The sequence below is a fragment of the Hyaena hyaena genome, unplaced genomic scaffold (assembly GCF_003009895.1).
Source record: "Hyaena hyaena isolate Hyena2069 unplaced genomic scaffold, ASM300989v1 scaffold_66, whole genome shotgun sequence".
Taxonomy (NCBI): domain Eukaryota; kingdom Metazoa; phylum Chordata; class Mammalia; order Carnivora; family Hyaenidae; genus Hyaena; species Hyaena hyaena.
In genome coordinates, this window is record NW_024080696.1 from 2,745,072 (window position 1) to 2,764,172 (window position 19,101).

Here is a 19,101-nt window from a genome sequence, read left to right on the forward strand (position 1 = left end):
CAGAGCCTGGAGCGTGCTGTGGATTCTGTGTCTCCTTCTCTCTGTCCCCCCCTCACTCACTCTCTGTCTCTCTCTCTCAGAATAAGATAAAGACATTAAAAAAAATTTAAAAAAAAAAAAAAAAAGAAATCTTTGGCCCAAATATCACATAGAGTATATAGGAATATATAGTTTAAGGGAAAGTGGACAAAATTACATTGAGTTACTGTCTATGAGAAACTAAAGTGATAAAAATATTAAAAATATGGACAATACAATAAGATTGAATATTTTTAAGAACGCATATTCTTTTTTTTTTAAGACTGCATATTGTTTTTAAATCTGGATTTTTTAAAACAATTCACATGAAGAAAAACTTCAACAAAATTCTATATTCTCTAATCACAATGCAGTAAAACTGGAAATTACAGATATATTAAAGCAAACCAGAATTTATTGTGTATGGTTATCTCTGTTGGTTCTCCTTTTTTCTCTCCCCAGAGATAACTTTATATCATTAATGTTGGCATTTATGTATTTCTATTTTATTTAGAGTTAAATAAACATTAGTAAAGTTACAATGTTTATTTATGTTGTCTATAACACTTTCTGCTGTAGGCAGAAGATACATTTCAGAAAGGTCAAGAAAAGGATAAAGAAGATCCTGACTCAAAATCAGACATTAAGGGCGAGGATAATGCCATTGAAATGTCAGAAGACTTTGATGGGAAAATGCATGATGGGGAACTTGAAGAAAAAGGTTTGAGATTATCACTTCATTCTTGTTTTTAAAAAATATTTTATCTAGGAAATCACACGTTCTCAATGAGGAGCCTATTATAATCTTTTGGTACAAGTTTATTACTCTGCATAACTGCAGATGAAACCTCAGCATGCTCATTTTCATCACCATCTCCATGGAGGCAGAAATCCAGAGTCCATTCTGGAGGTTCTCCTGAGCAAGCTAAGACACTGACTGGTATTTTGGCTGCCTCACGTGCTATATGCAATGACTTCCCCTTCAGGGAACCTTGAGGGAACAAGGAGAGAGATCCCTGACAGACCTTGGCTTTCAGCTTACAAGTAAATTATTCAGGGTAGTTTTGTTTCATTTCTTTTCTTTTCTTTTTTTTTTTTTTCCAGGGTAGTTTCTTAAAAAAAAAAACTTAAAATTTTTTTTAAATAATAGATGTTTGTTATAGATGATTTGGAACAAAAATGCAGGAGTAAAATAGATAGCCCTTAGGCTTACCAGCCAAACTATTTAATTAATTTTAGTTTATTTCTAAATAAACCAGAGACCATAAATAGTTCTATAGTCAGCTTTTTTAACTTAACATATAAATGTTTCACTTTCATTACAAATGGTTTGAGAATATGGTATTTTAAAGCACATCATCACCTGTCTTGTTTGTACCATAATTCAGCTATGACCCCTAAATTTCTCTCCAGAGCTTAATTTGAGATATTGTTTCTTATTTTAAGTGAAGATCTTGCAGAAATGAAAGTTGACCTTAGAGAAGAAAAGCATATATGCTTGCCTAAGTAGCATAAGAATGTAACCTTTGTCACAGTAGACCTTGAGCAAAAACAATTGCAAGAAATTTTGATTGAGTTAGACATGTGATTTTGAAACATAGTCAAGATAGAAGTGTATAGTATTTTGGAGATGGGGAGGAACCTTGGAAATCCTGTAGTTCAGCTCTCATTTCATAGATAAACCAGAGCCCATTAAAGTTGCTGAATCTCATAATGAATATTCCCCCCAGCACCAGAGGTGGACACCCTCTGACAGCTATTCCATTACCCTTCTCTTTGTTAATACCACACATCACAGACTTCTTTTTTCCTTCAAATAGTTTGCCGAACATAGTAGGACTACTTCAAGAGATCTAAAGGCCTGTGCAGTGTCTGTTAAATGCAAGCAGTAAACCTCAGGTGGGGCACTTGCAGGGCAGTGGGTCCATGCCTCTTCTGCACATGGCCCAGTCAGGTTGGGGATTTGCCTAACTCTAAGCAAGCTCAGTGCCTTTCCTTTCAGAAGAAGATGATGAGAAATCAGATAGTGAAGGTGGAGACCTGGATAAACAGATGGGCGATCTGAATGGTGAGGAAGCTGACAAACTAGATGAGAGACTTTGGGGTGATGATGAAGAGGAGGAAGATGAGGAAGAAGAAGACGGTAAAACTGAAGAAACAGGACCAGGAATGGATGAGGTAATTAAAAGATTATCCCCACCCTGTAGTCCCTAGCTTGAGAGGACACATTCTTCCCACCAGCTATCACTCCCTCTCATTTACTGCTCTTCCTTTTCTATTTCTTCTTTCCTCCATTCCTCTTTTTTCTTCTTTTTTTTCTCTGTCTTACTTGATTGTATTCAGAGCTAAAAGAGTGGCCTGGCCTGGGCTATCCCATGTGTTATGGAGGAGGGAAATTAAGAAAACTGGGCAAATGCTCTTATTCTGCTGCTGGCCACTGAACTTCCCCACCCCTCTGCTTAGGAGAAATCAGGGCTGGGTGTGACACTGCAGCAGCACAGTGTGACCCACCCCACTGTTCACACACCTGCTAATACTGCTGCCATCTGGACGAAGCCAGAATGTTCTTCCCAGGTCATGGACGACGCCCTGTCAGCTGGATGTTCCAGAGAATAGGCTCAATAGACAGATATTATACATGTCTAAGAGCTAGTTTAGGTAGAATCAGCCTATGTGAAAGCAGTTTCTTAGACTGAGAGTAATGATTTTGTTTTTCCTTCCTCTGATATTTAGGAAGATTGTGGGCTTGTTGCCAAAGATGACAACTTGGATGCTGGGAAGTCAAACAGAGATAAAAACCAAGATAAGAAGGAAGAAAATGAAGAAGCAGAAGTTGCTGATGATAGACAAGGCCAAGACAAAATTAATGAACAAATAGATGAGGTAAGTAATGAGGGTTTGAATCCAATCTGCTCCTGATTCAAGATCAGGGCTGCTCCCACAGCTCCTGGGAGTCTCAAGACATTTTTTTCCTATTCATCATTTCCCCATTGCCTGAGAAAAGAACATGTTATAAAGTCTCTCAACAGGACATAAAATATATAACTATTGGTTGCTAATAAGGTAGTCTTCATGCTGTTTGGGCTCATGCTAGAGTTTGGAAGCTAAGTTCTATGATTCTTTTTATCTTCTCATAAATTTCAGTTTCCTTTGAAATTTAAGTATCACAGTACCTCTTATCGGTGTAGCACCTGCACAGTGTGTGAAGTTTGAAAATCCAACATGAAAATTCTAGAAACATCAGTAACATTCTGATGTGTGGGAGAAAGTTTTGGGAAGAAATCTTGTATTCCCTTAGCATAAGTGCTTAGAACTAATTACATGTGAATGCTACTTTTTAAAAAAATGTTGATTTCTTTTTCCCCCCTCTGTTCTCTCCATTGTCAAAGAGGGAATATGATGAGAATGAGGTGGACCCTTACCATGGCAATCAGGAAGAGCTGCCAGAACCTGAGGCCTTGGACCTTCCAGATGACTTGAACCTAGACAGAGAAGACAAGAATGATAGTGAGGACACAGACCAAGAAGAAGGAGGTGTGTCTTTTAAAACCTAAAGAGACCAGTTGGAACTCCCTGAAAATGAGCAGTAACTATGTCTTCAGGCCATATTATGACCAGGTCATAAATCATGTCTTGTCAGCTCAATTCCAGTTTGAGAAAATTATTTGCCTTTTCTCTATAGTGTTTCTTGCCTGCGTAGACTTAAAACTTAAGCTGAGAAGAATTAAAGTGAACCACCTGGTGTTTGTCATTAATTTCCCCTCCTGTCCTGTGTCTTAGTGCTACAGTACCCAGGTGATGGTTCATCACCCAAAGCTTCATTTCCCCACCGCTGTCTCGATGCCCCACCTCATGGGTTGATGTGAACCCTGCAGTCTGGGTATATCCCGGCCTCTTGTGAAGCCTTGTTACAGCATTCTTAGGGAAATGATTGTTTCAGTTATTGATTGCTGTGCTTATGTCGTGTGTCTAGTTTGAACTATGAAGTCATTTTAGTGAGGTATGAAATTGAATAATCAAGAAATCACATGGCACTTGACAATAATCTGCCTGTCACCTATTGTTCAGTTTGAGTGACTTCCCTAGGGAGAGCTGTCTCATATTGGAAGCATTACATAGTGCCCCTGTAACAGAAGGTCCTCAGTCATGGTGGGTATCCAAAGAGAAAAATATGTGCTGGCCTCACTCTGCTTCATAATGAATCAGTTACCTATTTAGAAAAGCTATTAAAAAATTTTTTTAGCACCATATTGGAGAGGTGCCTGGGTGGCTTAGTTGGTTGAGAGTGACTCTTGATTTCAGCTCAGGTCATGATCCCAAGGTTGTGGGATCAAGCCGTGCTTCAAGCTCCTTGCTGTGTGGAGCCTGCTTAAGATTCTCTCTCTCCCTCTCCCCTGTTCACCCATGTTTTCTCTCTCAAAGAAACAAAACCAAAGCACCATATTGGAACAAAATTAACAAGTTACAAAAGAATAAGAGATACCATTTATGTAAAAACTTAATACAATACTGTATATTGTTAATGTGTACATCAAATGTAGGAAAATATCAAAATAAAACACGACTTCAGGTTATGTTGATCTCTGAGGAAGTAAGAAGGGCAAAGGCATCCAGAATCCAGATAGTTGTACACAGAACCATTTGTTTCTTAAAAACAAGTGACAGAAGTTTGGTACAAATACGGCAAAATGTTCACATGAAACAAATCTAGGAGATAAGTATATGGGTCTTTTTACTTTATTTTGTTTTGCTTATTTTATAATACTTATTTTTAGAGTGAAGAGTGAGAGAGAGAGTGAGCATGAGTTGCGGGAGGGACAGAGAGAGGGGAGACAGAGTCTAAAGCAGGATCCAGGCTCTGAGCTGTCAGCAGAGAACCTGATGTGGGGCTCAAACCCACGAAACGTGAGATCGTGACCTGAGCTAAAGTCGGACGCCCAACTGACTGAGCCACCCAGGTGCCCTGGCTCTTATAATTTTAAAATGCATTTTCCATGTTTAAAATATTCAATAGTTAAAAAAATAATAAATTAATGAAATTGCTATTTAACCAGAATCATTTGGTTGAAGATTTCATAGAGGCTTTCCTCATGCTAAGAACAGGTCTTCAGTCTTTGAATCTCTGGCTTTTTTTTTTTTTTTAATTTTTATATAATTTTATTAAAATAGGAAAAGAAAATTTCCCAACATCTATAAAGGCCATACTTCTTACATTAAATTCTAGCTGACTTTTTAAGCACTGAATAAGTTGTTGCCTCAGAGCCCATTTCATTACCATATAATTTTCGAATTTGACTTCAACCTTAAATTCAACAAGTAAGCCAGCATAAAATTAAGAAAATTAAAAATCCATTGAGAGTGTAATAGCTGTTTGCTCTAGAAAAATACCCAAACTCACTTTAAGCTATTGTGTATGTAAATTAAGAAGCTATTATTTTAAATAATTATTTGCTAACAATGTAACTGTGATTTCTGAAGTGTCCAAAGTGTAGGAATGTTCTCTTAAATAAAATTTTTCCAAATAAGATTGTTTCCTTTGAATGTATGTTGTATTTTCTGTGTATGATAAAGAAGGACATAGACCAGTTATTCCCAAAGATAATATCATTTCCTATTCTTGTTGTAAAATATTCCTATTGTTTTGGCATCTCTTGGGATTTTTTTAGTGGATTACTTAGAGTGTTAATGAATGCACCATCCAAAATATTGTATGTAACATACAAGTATGCTTTAGAGCAGGTGTGGACAAAACTTCTGTAAAGGGTCAGGTAATAAATATCAGACTTTACAGGCCATAAACTGAGACAGAGGTTGCAGAAATTCCGTTCTGCTCCTGTAGTAGGGTGAGAGCAGCCATAGGCAATACAGATTGGGTGGGGCAAATACATAGGTAAGCAAGTAGATGTGGCAGTATTCCATTAAGACGTTATTTACAGAAATATGTCGGCCAGATTTGGCTCTTGGGACATAGTTTGCCAGTTCTTGGCTTGAGACTAATTACACACCTGTGTAACTCCATCCCATGTTAAATCATGTTAAATTCGGTGTTCTTTCTTTTTGTTGTATTTATCCAGAAGAGAATCCTTTGGAAATTAAAGAAAAGCCAATGGATACTGAAGAAGCAGGTCATGAAGCTGAGGAAATAAAGGAAGAGACTGAGGCTGACCACAATGAAGGTCAGGGTCAACCTGAACCTGAAGAAGGCCCCAGTGAAGATGACAAGGGCGTGGGAGAAGAAGGGATGGATACAGGAACTGATGACCAAGATAAAGATACTGCCGAACATCCTGAAGAAAACTCAGAGGATGAGCGTCAGTCTCTGGAAGACAAGGACAAGGAAGCCAGTGACGAAAATGCAGAGAATGGTGTTCCTGTTGACCAGGGTCTCCAGCCCCAGGTATTGTGGGGTCTCTGGCTTGTCTCATATTAAGAATGATAGTGAGGCGGAGGGGCACCTGGTTAGCTCAGTCATTTAAGCATCCAACTTCAGGTCAGGTCATGATCTTGCAGTTCATGAGTTCAAGTCCCACATCAGGCTCTGCACTAGTGGTGCAGAGCCTGCTTGGGATCCTCTATCCCTGTCTCTTTGCCCCTTCCCCACTTGCACTCTCTCTTTCTCAAAATAAATAAATGAACTTAAAAAAAAAAATAGTGCAGAGTAGAGGTTACCTTATTCTGATCAGAATCTTTAGGATACTTCTCTATCACCAGGTGGTGCTGTTGAGCAGCTTTAAGTTTCCCTTGTAGACCCTTTCTGGCCATTACCCGCTTTGTAGACTCCCCATGGTGAGCAGTGGGACACCTGCCTGTTATAGCAGCCCCCTGCCTCATATTCTTCCCCCAGAGGATTTTAATGTGTTTGCTTACCCTGCAGAAGCAGGAAGAAGAAGAAGGCAGCAGGGAGAGCTCTGACACAGAGGAGCCGGTGCCAGAGGCCACAGAGAGGGAAGAACATGACTCCTGCGGGCAGACCGGGGTGGAGAATGTGCAGAGTGCACAGGCTGTGGAGCTGGCCGGGGCTGCACCCGAGAAGGAGCAAGGAAAGGAGGTGATAGGCCCTCACTGCTTTTGCCAGCTGCCTCTGTTGGGGGTGGGGGGAGTCTCTCTTCCCTGTGTGAAATGACCCATTTAGCTGTAGTTGGTTTGTGTGTGATACTGTTTTGTTGTTGACATCTAAAAGATTGTCTCTTATTCTTTGGGAAATGATCGGATACCTTCTTTTATATGCCTCTGGGAAGAAACCCTAGACTATTTGCTACACACTATAGTTAAGTATTGTGCTTAATGAGAAAAAGCTATTTGACTTAGAGTTCTCTGTGGGAGAACAGGTTCATGTTAATTTTTAGAATGCTCCCAAGGAAGGAAAGGTTACATTTAGACTTCATGTAGTAATATGCCTCAAATAGTGTTTCCTTTTTCCTTGCTGTTCACCAAGCTCTAAAAGTTTTAATTTAAAAAGCAAAAGCACTTCTTTATTCCTTGAGCTGAGTAATATGCTGTGTATGGCCACAGTCGGGGTGACTGGCATGCTATGGAAAGAGCACTGAAAGTCAGAGGAGCTGCTCTGGTGACCCTTGACAACTCCTTACGCCTCGTTGAACCCAGTTCTCACACCATAATAACACCTGTTTATACTTCTTGTACCCCCTCCACCGTGTTTATTGAGCGCCCATTAGGCAGGTGTGAAGCATTTTCATTATTCAGGTCCTCACAGTATTCCTGTAAGATAGCTGGTTATTGTTCTTAGGACGTTCTCCATTTTCTATTTGAGTTAAGCTGCAGTAAAGTGAAATGACAATTTCAAGGGCATACAGCTAGCTGGTTGATGGCAGAGCCTCGTTTCTAGTCGAGATCTATCTTGCCTTCAGAGTGAGCCATAACTGTCCTGGAAACAAGAAACTAATCAGTCTTACCCAACGAAGTCACTCAAGAGGGTAACATATCTGGATCTAGATGCTCCTGTTCTTGCCCACAGGCCAGGCCTTACTCCTGGCTCAGTTCCGGAGCAGGGAGGCAGGTGTATTATGTGACTCTTGAGAGGAGAATAATAGAGAAGCTGTGCGAAATACAGCTCAGTAAGCAGGTGTTTGTACAGCATCTTCCACCCTCATTCTCTCATGGCTTGGATTTCCCAGGAACACGGGAGTGGAGCTGCAGATGCAAACCAGGCAGAAGGTCATGAATCCAACTTCGTTGCTCGATTGGCTTCCCAGAAACAGACGAGGAAGAACACACAGGTCTCTGTCACTCTTCAGCTAAACTTAGGTGAAGGCTGCATGTGAAAAGGATGCACTAAGTGTAGCAGTTTTTTTAAAAAAGCCATGTCCCCAGGCTTTGTTGTTTCAGCAAAGGTTTGATGATGGCTTCGGTAAGCAGATTAGGACGATGGGGTTTTTCCTGTTGGAAACTGGGGCTTCTTCCGCGTGTGGGTGCATGTACACACATACACAGACACACATAGACAAACACACACACACTCCTCCTTATTCCTGTTACACAGCCTAAGAGCCAGTTGTTGGGTACGGTTGCCCAGGACTAGCTAGTTTTTTTTCCGCTGTCCTTTTCTGTGCTTTAAAAATTAGGATTTTTTTTTTAAAACGGGGTATAATTCATGTACATGATATGAAATTCACGTATAAAAAACAATCCCCTAAAAAGCTTCCATCTTATTCCTGTTTTCAAGCCCTCCAAGAGTAAATTGGTGCTGTCAGTTTTGTTTTATAGATATTTTTGCATATGTAACAGATTTCAGATACAAAGTGTATCCTAGAGATCATCATATATTTGTGTATAGATATCTGACCATTCTTTTTAACTGCTGCACTGAATTTCATTTTCGTATGGCTGTACCTAATTTAGTTAATCAGCCTCCTGTGAATAGACGTTAGTCTTTTTACCATTACAAAGCTCTAATGGATTTCCTCATATTTCCTGCAGAGTTTCAAGAGGAAACCTGGACAGGCTGACAATGAACGCTCTATGGGTGATCACAATGAGCGTGTGCATAAGCGGCTGAGGACTGTGGATATGGAGAGCCACACTGAGCAGGGGCCAGTCCAGCCCCAGGCCCAGGTGGAGGACGCACATGCTTTTGAGCACATTAAACAAGGCAGTGACGCTTATGATGCACAGACGTATGGTAGGTTCATGGAAGCCTTCTCCTTTGCTCACAGAGCTCTCTGAGAGTTTATGCTATATGACTGTGTGCCCAGCAGATGAAGAAACCATCTTAGGGATGGGAAATGCCTATTTAAAATGTTTTTTTTCTAGTAAGAATTATACGGGGAATACAGTTTGGTTTTGGTTATAAAGTATCTGTAGCCAGGTGCAGGTGTTCAAGATTTTAGGGTCTTTTGTAAGTCTTGCTTACAGCTGCCCACATCCAAACCTACTGCTAATCTCCAGGTTTCTGAGACCTGGACATTTCTTCATTGTCACAGTGAGGTCACTTCCTGCAATGACAGGAGCTGTAAACTAGAAATATGTGTTTTTCTCATACGTGAAAAGGGGGGGAAAACACATAAGAAGGGAGTGGTCAGTCATTACTCAGTCTCCCTTTTTAGTTCTTTTGGTGACTTCTTAATGTTTCATTCCTAGTATGTAAACTTGTGTAGATGATATTTATCTTTGAGCATAGTTTCAGAAATGATTGCTCTATCATGAATTACTTTTTTCTCTCCGTCTTCACTTTTAGAAAAATAAAGCAGTGATAATTGCTACGATGAATTGAGCTCTTACTTTGTACCACTGTATTGAGCCTTTGCTGCATGTTCATGGCATGTTTGCAATAATCTTATAAGCTACGATATTTCCAGTTTATAGACGAACACACTAAGGCCAGACAAATTTAAGAACTTGTCCAAGATCACAGTGCTTGGACATCTTCAATGTTGCTCTTTCTGTGTCCTGTGTTATACACTGATCATTAGAATATCTCCACTCATAACTTGGTAAAGGAGGATAATTCCATTAGCTGCTCTGAGTCCTTTGTGCTGCCTGTTTATTCTGGTTCAGTCTCTTGTAATAGAAGTAAAAACCTAGCTAAGCATCCTACTTTTTTGGTGGAGAATAGGCAGTTACATCAATAGGTCAGTAGGGCAATCTGGGGCACAGACAAGCCAAGCACTGTGTTCATGCCATATAGTCGGCCAGCAGGAGAACCAGCATTAATAAGATCTCAGAAGTGAAAAATGACAAAGTATACCCACTCATGATTCCTGTGTTCTGCAAAGACCTAGGCTTTCTATGTGTTTGTGTGCTTTATTGGCAGATGTGGCCAGCAAGGAGCAGCAACAGTCTGCAAAGGATTCCAGCCAGGATCAGGAGGAGGAGATGGAGGATGCTTGCATGGACACAGAGGAGGAAGAGCTCCGAGCAGCAAACGCGGAGCAGCTGAAGCCAGAGGAGTTCAAGTCAGGGACCACAGCGAGACCCGGTGGGTCCTACGGTGAACAGATCCCTCCTAAGCTCACTTACAGAGGTCACTCTCATGTGGTATAATCTGATCTGGTTTTCTGTCATAACCCATAGCATAGGCGTTCATTTGCCTGTGAAATCCCCACTGTGTCTCACCTGAGAGTCAGAAAGTGGAGAAGTGGCGTTGGAGACACTGTCCTTCAAGGAGACCTCAGAAGCCTGAGTTTCAGGCAGATGCCATCGGTTGTCTTTAAATTTGTAGAAGAAAAAGAATAGGACACTTACTACTTCAGTTATGACAGGAAGACACGCTTTTGGTTATTAAAGAAATGTTTTCAATTGTATGAAAATATACTGTTTTAGCAAAAATGCAGCAAAATCTTTATGGAAATAGAATGAGGAAAATGCATGTGTAAAAGTAACCAAACTTCTTACATATAGTTCCATTTCATAGTTGACCAAGTGCTATTACTGGGAAATTTATCTAAAAAATAAAGACATGCATCTAACACATTAAAAAATAACTTTATCAGCAGTGCAATAAATACAAGTTCAAAAGAACTTGCCAAATTGAAAAGCCTTTTTTTCCCTGCTTCCTGCCCTATCAGAGATTTTAGAACTATTGACTGTTCTAAGTCAAGAACTATTTTTTTTTATGTTTTATTTATTTCTGAGAGAGAGAAAGAGAGAGAGAGCATGAGCAGGGGAGGGTCAGAGAGAGGGAACTACAGAATCTGAAACAGGCTCCAGGCTCTGAGCTGGCTGTCAGCACAGAGCCCGATGTGGGGCTCAAACCCATGAACCGTGAGATCATGACCTGAGCTGAAGTCGGACGCTTAATCGGCTTAGCCACCCAAGCGCCCCTAAGTCAAGAACTATTGACCATGCTATCATGATAGTGGGAATGGCATAGCTCTGATGAAAATTCAGAATTCACACTTTGCCTCTTATTCACATTATAGGTTAAGGCATATTATTCATATTTTCTTTACTTCAATTTCCTCATCTATAAAATGGATCTAGGATTTTATTTTAGTTTTTATTTCTATTTATTTAATTTATTTTTTTAATTTGAGAGAGAGAGCATGCGTGTGCAGGTTGGGGAGAGGGGCAGAGAGTGAGAGAATCCCAAGCAGGCTCAACACTCAACCTGGAGCCCAGCAGAAGGCTGGATCTCACAAACCGTGAGATCATGACCTGAGCTGAAATCAAGAGTTGGATGCTTAACTGACTGAGCCACCCAGGCACCCCTAGTTTTTATTTTTTGTCAGTGTTCTACAAGCATGTAGTTTAAAGAGTCACATACTACACAGTATAGTCTCCCCTATTCCCCTCCTTCTCTGTAGAAGAGCCACCTTTGACATCACAGTGGGGAGGAGGGGAGGTCAGGGGAGTAAGAATCGGCAGTGACTGCCCCACAGAGAAAGAACATGTGGAAATGTGCTGGAGATGCAGGAGTGAAGTGTAATTATTAAGATCGGCAGGCAATCTTGGAGGCTCAGTCTTTGTGTAATATCAGGATAAGTGAAACAGTGTCCTTGTATGCAAACAGGCTTTGATGAGATGGAGATGGAGACCCAAGCTGTTAGAACAGAGGAAGACCAAGATCCCAGAACTGACCTATCCCACGGCAGGACAGAGGATGTGAAACCAGAAAGAAGCCGAGATTCGACCATTCACACAGCCCATCAGTTCCTCGTGGACACAGTTTTTCAGGTACTAAAATTTTCACAAATTATTGCTTTAATAAGTTAACAAAATATAATTAACCGCTTTAAAATTTTTATCTTTAGAACTTCATGGAATATCTGGTTGTTTGGGGGCATCTTATCCTTATCCAAGTGTTTAGGAAAATTAAACAGATCATGCTGTTCCAGCAGCTGATCCCAGGGTCAGTGTGGGTGGTCTGCCCTGACCTGGCTGTGATGGTGAGCCTGGTCCTCCAGCCTCAGGCTCACAGATCTAGCTCTACTCTTCCCATGTCCAGCATCTTTGTGTGAGGAGCCTGTAGGTACAATTCAGTTCTTGTTGATGAAGTAGCGAGTATATGGCTTCATGCCTGCTAGTTTAGGAAAAGCAGATTTAACTGAGTTGTTTTCCCTAATCATTTGACTTAGTAGCAGTCTAGATTATTCAGAGAACATTGTGATATTGATACCTTTGTGGGTTGTTTTTATTTTGCTGGATAGATTTCTTCTAAATGGTAAAACTTCCTTTATCTTGTCTCTGCAAAAGGGAAGCAGAAGAATAGTTGTCTGGCATCTTCTTATTGTGCCATTAAATTTGCTTATGCTTTGTGTCTCAGGGGATGTATTTGTAGTTCATACTGCTGGGAAGAAGGCAGCCAGTGATACAGGAGTTGATGATTTCAATCTATGCTGCCTCTTATCTGTGGCTTTCTCTTCTTAGCCCTTTTTAAGAGATGTCAGTGAGCTAAGACAGGAGCTGGAGAAGCAGCTGGAAACATGGCATCCACAGGAATCTGGAAACCCAGAAGAAGTAAGTCACCAGTCCTTTCATAAGATACCTTGATTTTTTTTTTAAGTTCTAGTAAGCTTAACACATTCTTAGCACTAATTACCTTTGTACAGGGGACTGAGTATATGAAGACTATAATTACAGTCTGAAGCCTAAGTCTTTCCAGTGCTTTCTGCCTACTTTGCCACTAGATATGTAGCTTAATTAAACCACAGAAAAGCTGATATCTTTATTTCCTTTAATTTCTCTTGCTAGCTCTATGAGAGAACAGATATGACATTGGTTGAGAAATGAGTCAAAATGTGTCATCCTCACAGTAGGCCACCTGGAATATTGCTGGCTGACTTAATGTGGCAGCGTAGCTTAATCAGAAGCTACATTTTTAATGACTTTACATCCTAAATTTACTGTGTTTTCATGTTTTTATTTTTACTGTGTGTGTCTTTTATTTTGTGCCTATAAATCATCCTTCCTACTACATACCTGTATGAAGGCTCTGCCATACTTGGAGCTTTGTGTCTGGGAAAGAAGCACACTCATCATTTTTGCTTTTGAAACTTGAGCCTGAGAGCCCACGATTAAGTGGCTGGATCTGCTGGTACCAAAAGTACCCATTCACGGCTCCCCACCCACACAGTGTTCAGGTTATCCTCTTAATGGATAATGAGAATTAGGTTTTGATTGGTCATGCATTCCAACATTTTCTACCTTGTTGTTTCACCCTCTCTCATTCGGAACGGTGAGTTGTGGTTTTGGTAAAAGAGACATTTTTAAGGATGTGGACTAGATGGCAGCCTGCTGAGTTAGCTTCTGCTGACAAAGTTCATGTGGGTCATTTTCTGCTACCGTTTCAACTCTCATCTTGCTGTAATGACTTTGGCTGGCTCTGACATTGTAAGGGTCACGTCTAGTGTTGTTGTCACAGGAGAAGGCTGCAGCGGAGATGTGGCAGAGTTACCTGGCCTTAACTGCGCCTCTTTCACAACAGTTGTGTGAACAGCTTCGTCTAATATTGGAGCCTACCCAGGCCACCAAGCTGAAGTAAGTCTCCTCCACTGGGCACACTCACTGTGCCCCAAAAGGGTGCAGTGTCACCTTTTCCATTGGGCTCAGCCCCTAACCACTTAAAGTGCTGGCTTCTAGGCTGCTATTTATGCTGCACTGATACGTTATTCCATACCCTTTTCCCTGTTCTCTCTAAAAACAAGTGTCTGCGAAGTTTGGTGCGAGTGCAGTTGCTTTGATTCAATAACATCTGATGTGAAAATCGGCAGAGCCTTTGGTGTGTTATGGGCTTGATGTACGTGTTACTCACCTAGATCTTTGCAAAGGTTTATCGAAACTCATACTTTCAGATTAGAAAAGACTCTTAAGACTTACTTAGTGCAAACATTTTTTTCTAATTTTTAAATTCTGTCGCAGCTTTCCTGGAAGGACCTAATTATTATTGTCACATACTCAAGCTTTTCTGGCTGCCCTCATTTCTCAGTTGACGATGACACTTGAGTGTGCCAGGTTACTGGTTATTTGGTATTACTGGTTAAAATGTATTATAATGTGATTTTATTCTTTAAAAAACTTATTAAAGGATGAGCAGTTGTTAACTAATCTTTGCCCCATTTGGGTAAATTTAATAGAGGAGACTACCGAACTGGGAAGCGGCTGAACATGCGGAAGGTCATTCCATACATTGCTAGTCAGTTTCGGAAAGACAAGATTTGGCTTCGGAGGACCAAGCCCAGTAAACGCCAGTATCAGATTTGTTTGGCCATTGATGACTCTTCTAGCATGGTAGACAACCATACCAAACAGGTAAGGAAGCACAGCGCTAACTTAAGAAGAAATTAATACCAACCCATGCTCGATGGCTACCTAAAAGTTTTAAGTATGATCTGGCAAAAAGCACTTTGAAATACCAATTACTGTTCTGAGAATGTGCTACTATGTTGGAGAGGACCTAATATTTTAAAATGAGTTCAAAAGGGCAGTTTCAGGATATCTCAAATAATTGGTACCTGTTAGAGACCTTTAAAATTTTTTTTATTTTGAGAGAGAGAGAGAGAGCGCGTGCGCGCTCGAGTGGGGGAGGGGCAGAGAGAGAGAAAGAGAGAGAATCCCAAGCAGGCTCACTGCTGTCAGCAGAACCCAGCGTGGGGCTTGATTTCATGAACCATGAGATCATGACCTGAGCCAAAATCAAGAGTTAGATGCTTAACCAACTGAACCATCCAGGCGTCCTGAAATTGTTTTGTTTATGTAGCCTTGCTGTGCTCCTGTCTAGCTGTAGAAGAGTAACTCTGACAGTGTTTATTTTCCACAAAATGCAGTGTACCGTTAAAACTTTTTTTAAGGCCTTGTACAACATATTTGAATATCATTGATTTTTAAAAAGTGTTCTGTGTACATCTCTTTAAGTCTGAAATTATTTCATGCTAATAGTATTCACAAGGCTTAACAGCCTGAAAAGAATTATGATACCACCATTATGGATACAGAAGAGTGATTTTTTTTTTTTAAGTTTATTTATTTATTTTGAGAGAGAGCAAGTGAGCATGGGAGGTGCAGAAAGAGGGAGAGAGAAAATCCCAAACAGGATCCACTCTCAGCATGGAGCCTAACTTGGGACTCGGTCTCACCGCTGTGACATCATAACCTGAGCTGGCATCAAGAGTCAGTCGCTTAACCAACTGAGCCATCCAGGCACCTGGAAGAGTAATTAATGTTCTTTGCATTGATGCTATTACCTCGTATGAACCAATGAGCAACCTAAGTCCGTACTTGTGCTCTGCTGTAAAAAGAATGTGACCTCTGAACCTGGGTTCAGCTCCAAGCTTCCCACTTATTGCCACATGATATTGGGCAATTTATTTCTTACATGTCAGTTTCATCTTCTGAACAATGAGATTGTAACAGTATCTGTCTCCTTCAGAGCTATGAAAACTAAATGAAGTATGTACTCTGTTTAATGCCTAGCACTTGGTATGTATTCAGTAGATGTTAGTTGTTACAAGTATCATCATCTTTTTAATGAAATTTAAATTCTAAGACCATGCTATCATTTATGTAAGGGGTTAATATCTTTTACCCATATGAGATTACCTCTTGTATAGTTCCCTCACCCCCCTAAAAGAGAAAAATTCTGAAAATTTTATGACCAAATCTCATAAGATCACTTTTATTACATAATGTCTAGAGCAGACCTTTGCTACTAGTGTAATGGACTCTGGGTCTCAGGATTTGGATTAGCCGGGGTTGATTGTGAATAGCCATGTTGTCATTCCCTGTGTGCCATCCAAAAATAACATTTTCTATGGACTCTTTGGTATAAAAAAGGTTAAGAGACACTGATCTAGAGCATATTCTGATTCCTTCAACCCATAACTTTCTATTTCATAGCTGGCATTTGAATCTTTGGCTGTGATTGGAAATGCTTTAACCCTCCTGGAAGTGGGTCAGATTGCCGTGTGCAGGTAAGCATACTTTTTTAATCCCAGTGGGAAAATCAACTTCCTTTTATTATGTTATCACACACAAAAAAACCTCCCACTGTATTTGGGGTTTTTTTCTCCCTAGTTTTGGAGAGTCCATAAAGCTATTACACCCATTCCATGAACAGTTCAGTGATTCCTCAGGTTCCCAGATTCTGCGGCTCTGCAAATTCCAACAGAAGAAAACCAAGATTGCTCAGGTATGCTGATGTCACATGTCCTCTGCTTAGCCATTTTTCAGCATGTGTGGGAGAGACATAATTTTTATTACTCCCTCCCTCCAGTATGGCTTTAGGACAGGTAAAAATTCCCAAAAAAAACCCAATTTAGAGATGCCTGGGTGGTTCATATCTAAACCTCAGCCCGTCCACCACTGGAATAGAAATTTCCCTGGCATCCATTAACAAACAGGTATAAACTCTTTTTTTGAGTTCCTCAAAGGTTTTTGACTTTATATCACTAATTTTCGGGCTCCCTACTTTTTGAGAGATTTGGAACTTTTGTAAAAATAAGCCGTCTCCCGGTACCATTAATCAGGCCAATTTCTATCCCTCATTTGACCTAGAGAAGAAATGATGTAAAATAGAGCCAATGACTTGCTCAGGATGACGTAAGTTCAAAACACAGGATAGGATAATAATTCTGTCCTCTTCATTTCTGCCCTCAGTCTACTTTCTTAATGTTTCACTAGACGTTTTACATTTTCTTGCCCTTTTCTGCTCAGCTATTTTCTTCTGAAAGAAGACAGCTGTTCTGTTCATTTGGGGGAGTTACTGATGTCTTGTCTTCACCCACCAGGGGAAGTATTTCTTTTCTTCTAGGGTGTGTTAAACAGAACACTAGTGGTGTGTGTGCCAGAGATGCATGTCGGTGCTGGAGAAGCCAGGGCTCAGGGAATAGACGCCAGCACTGCAAGGATCATCTCCCCCTTCGGACAGGGGCAGGAGGGATAGTTTGATTGCCTGTAGATCTGAGATGGTTATTTGATAATCACCTGAGTGTCAGAAGTAATTTCAGCCTCTGTGACAGTGGGAAGAGTTTCGGTGGTTTTCTAACAGCCTGTCTCTGGTTCTGGTTTAGTTTCTCGAGTCTGTAGCCAGCATGTTTGCAGCTGCACAGCGGCCCTCCCAGCATGCCAGCCCAGGTGAGCTGCAGTTCTCGTCTTTATGCACACACCACCTTTCCATTGTGTGCATCCACAGGCCGCTTGCTTCATCCCACTGAACCCATCACCAATTTTTAAAGTGGATGCTGCATAGGAAAAGTTATAAGTAGGAGCTGGAGAGAGATTAGGCATTCATGTAATTTGTTATTCAACCATTTATCCGTTCAGAAATTTGTATTGAACCCATGCTCATAACCAGTGGAGGAATTAGATACTAATTAACTACAGTTGATCCCTGAACAATGCAGTGGGCAGGGGATGGGGGCGAGTAGGAGCACCATCCCTCTGCACAGTAGAAAATCCATGTGTAACTTTTGAGCCCTCAAAAACTTAGCTACTAATAGTCTACTGTTGACTAGAAGCCTTTACTGGTAACAGTCATTGGCAGTTTTGCATATTCTGTGTATTTTGTACTGTATTTTTACAGTAAGCTAGAGAGAAGAAAGGGTTAAGGAAATCATAAGGAAGAGAAAGTATATAGTACCATACAGTAAGATATCTGCATATAGGTGGACCTGCTCACACACTTCAGATCTGTGTTGTTCAAGGGTCAACTGTAGTTTGTTAGAGTTCAGAGTTGTGAAGGAGGAGCAAGGTGTAGGGATTTAGTATAAAGAATATTCTGTAATATTTTAATAGAGGGAAGCAGGGGAGGACATAATTCAGAAACCAGCTAATCCAACCATGATTGACTTGGGGCTTGAAACACACCAATTCTTTATCTAGCTCTTCCTAAAAATCTCTGAATCCTGATGGTTTCATGGAGAAGCTTCCTATTTGAAGCAAGTCCTTCACACCTCTCAACACTCAGTGAGTTTCCTTGAGAGAAAGACTGACCTCATACACTGTATGTAGTAGTCTTTCATTGGAAACATTATAGGTAAACCATGAATACAAATGTTAAAAATTTTTTATTTCAATGGCCCTTCTACTTAAGTTTTCATTTAAATGAGTCAATTTTAAAAAGAAAAATACGCAAATTAGGTACAAGAAATTTGGAAGACCCAGTTCCAGGTTTCTGATTTAGGTGCTTGCTTCTAATGGCCTACTCAATACTGCCGTTTTTATACTTTATAGCCATAAATATATGTTTAATTCTCAGATGTTGCTATACAGTGAAATTGATCTAATGTGATGGGGAAATTGTTTTATTGACCAAAGCTTCGTATGTCTGTGCAGCCTTGTGTCTGACTGTGGCATCTAAAGTCCCATCTTAGAGGTCCCTTTGCTTGTGCCCAGTATTCAGATGTCTGTTTAGTGTTGGCTTTCTCTGTACTATTAACCAGTTTGTCTTTGGGTACTTTCGAGTTGTTAAGAGTGGGATCTACATTTTGTTCCTTCCTCTCCTGTATGCTCTACCACAGAAAATGCACAGCTCCTCCTGGTGGTCTCTGATGGACGTGGCCTTTTCCTCGAGGGCAAAGACCGAGTCCTGGCGGCAGTCCAGGCTGCCCGGAATGCTAACATCTTTGTCATTTTTGTTGTTTTGGACAATCCCAGTTCACGGGTGAGTGAGACTAAAAGCTGCTCTTCTGG

General features: G+C 40.5%; 1 protein-coding gene across 1 annotated transcript in view; it reads left to right on the forward strand.

Annotated features, from left to right (window-relative positions):
• The window catches only part of MDN1 (midasin AAA ATPase 1), a 170,583-nt gene that overhangs the window by 149,347 nt on the left and 2,135 nt on the right, over nt 1-19,101 (forward strand). Inside the window, 17 exon segments of the mRNA XM_039232166.1 lie at nt 598-739; nt 2,021-2,196; nt 2,752-2,901; nt 3,408-3,552; nt 6,093-6,415; nt 6,893-7,066; nt 8,154-8,255; nt 8,956-9,157; nt 10,289-10,453; nt 11,987-12,150; nt 12,844-12,933; nt 13,838-13,953; nt 14,550-14,724; nt 16,309-16,382; nt 16,486-16,600; nt 17,481-17,544; nt 18,930-19,072. Coding sequence (XP_039088097.1) covers nt 598-739; nt 2,021-2,196; nt 2,752-2,901; nt 3,408-3,552; nt 6,093-6,415; nt 6,893-7,066; nt 8,154-8,255; nt 8,956-9,157; nt 10,289-10,453; nt 11,987-12,150; nt 12,844-12,933; nt 13,838-13,953; nt 14,550-14,724; nt 16,309-16,382; nt 16,486-16,600; nt 17,481-17,544; nt 18,930-19,072 — 2,520 coding nt within the window.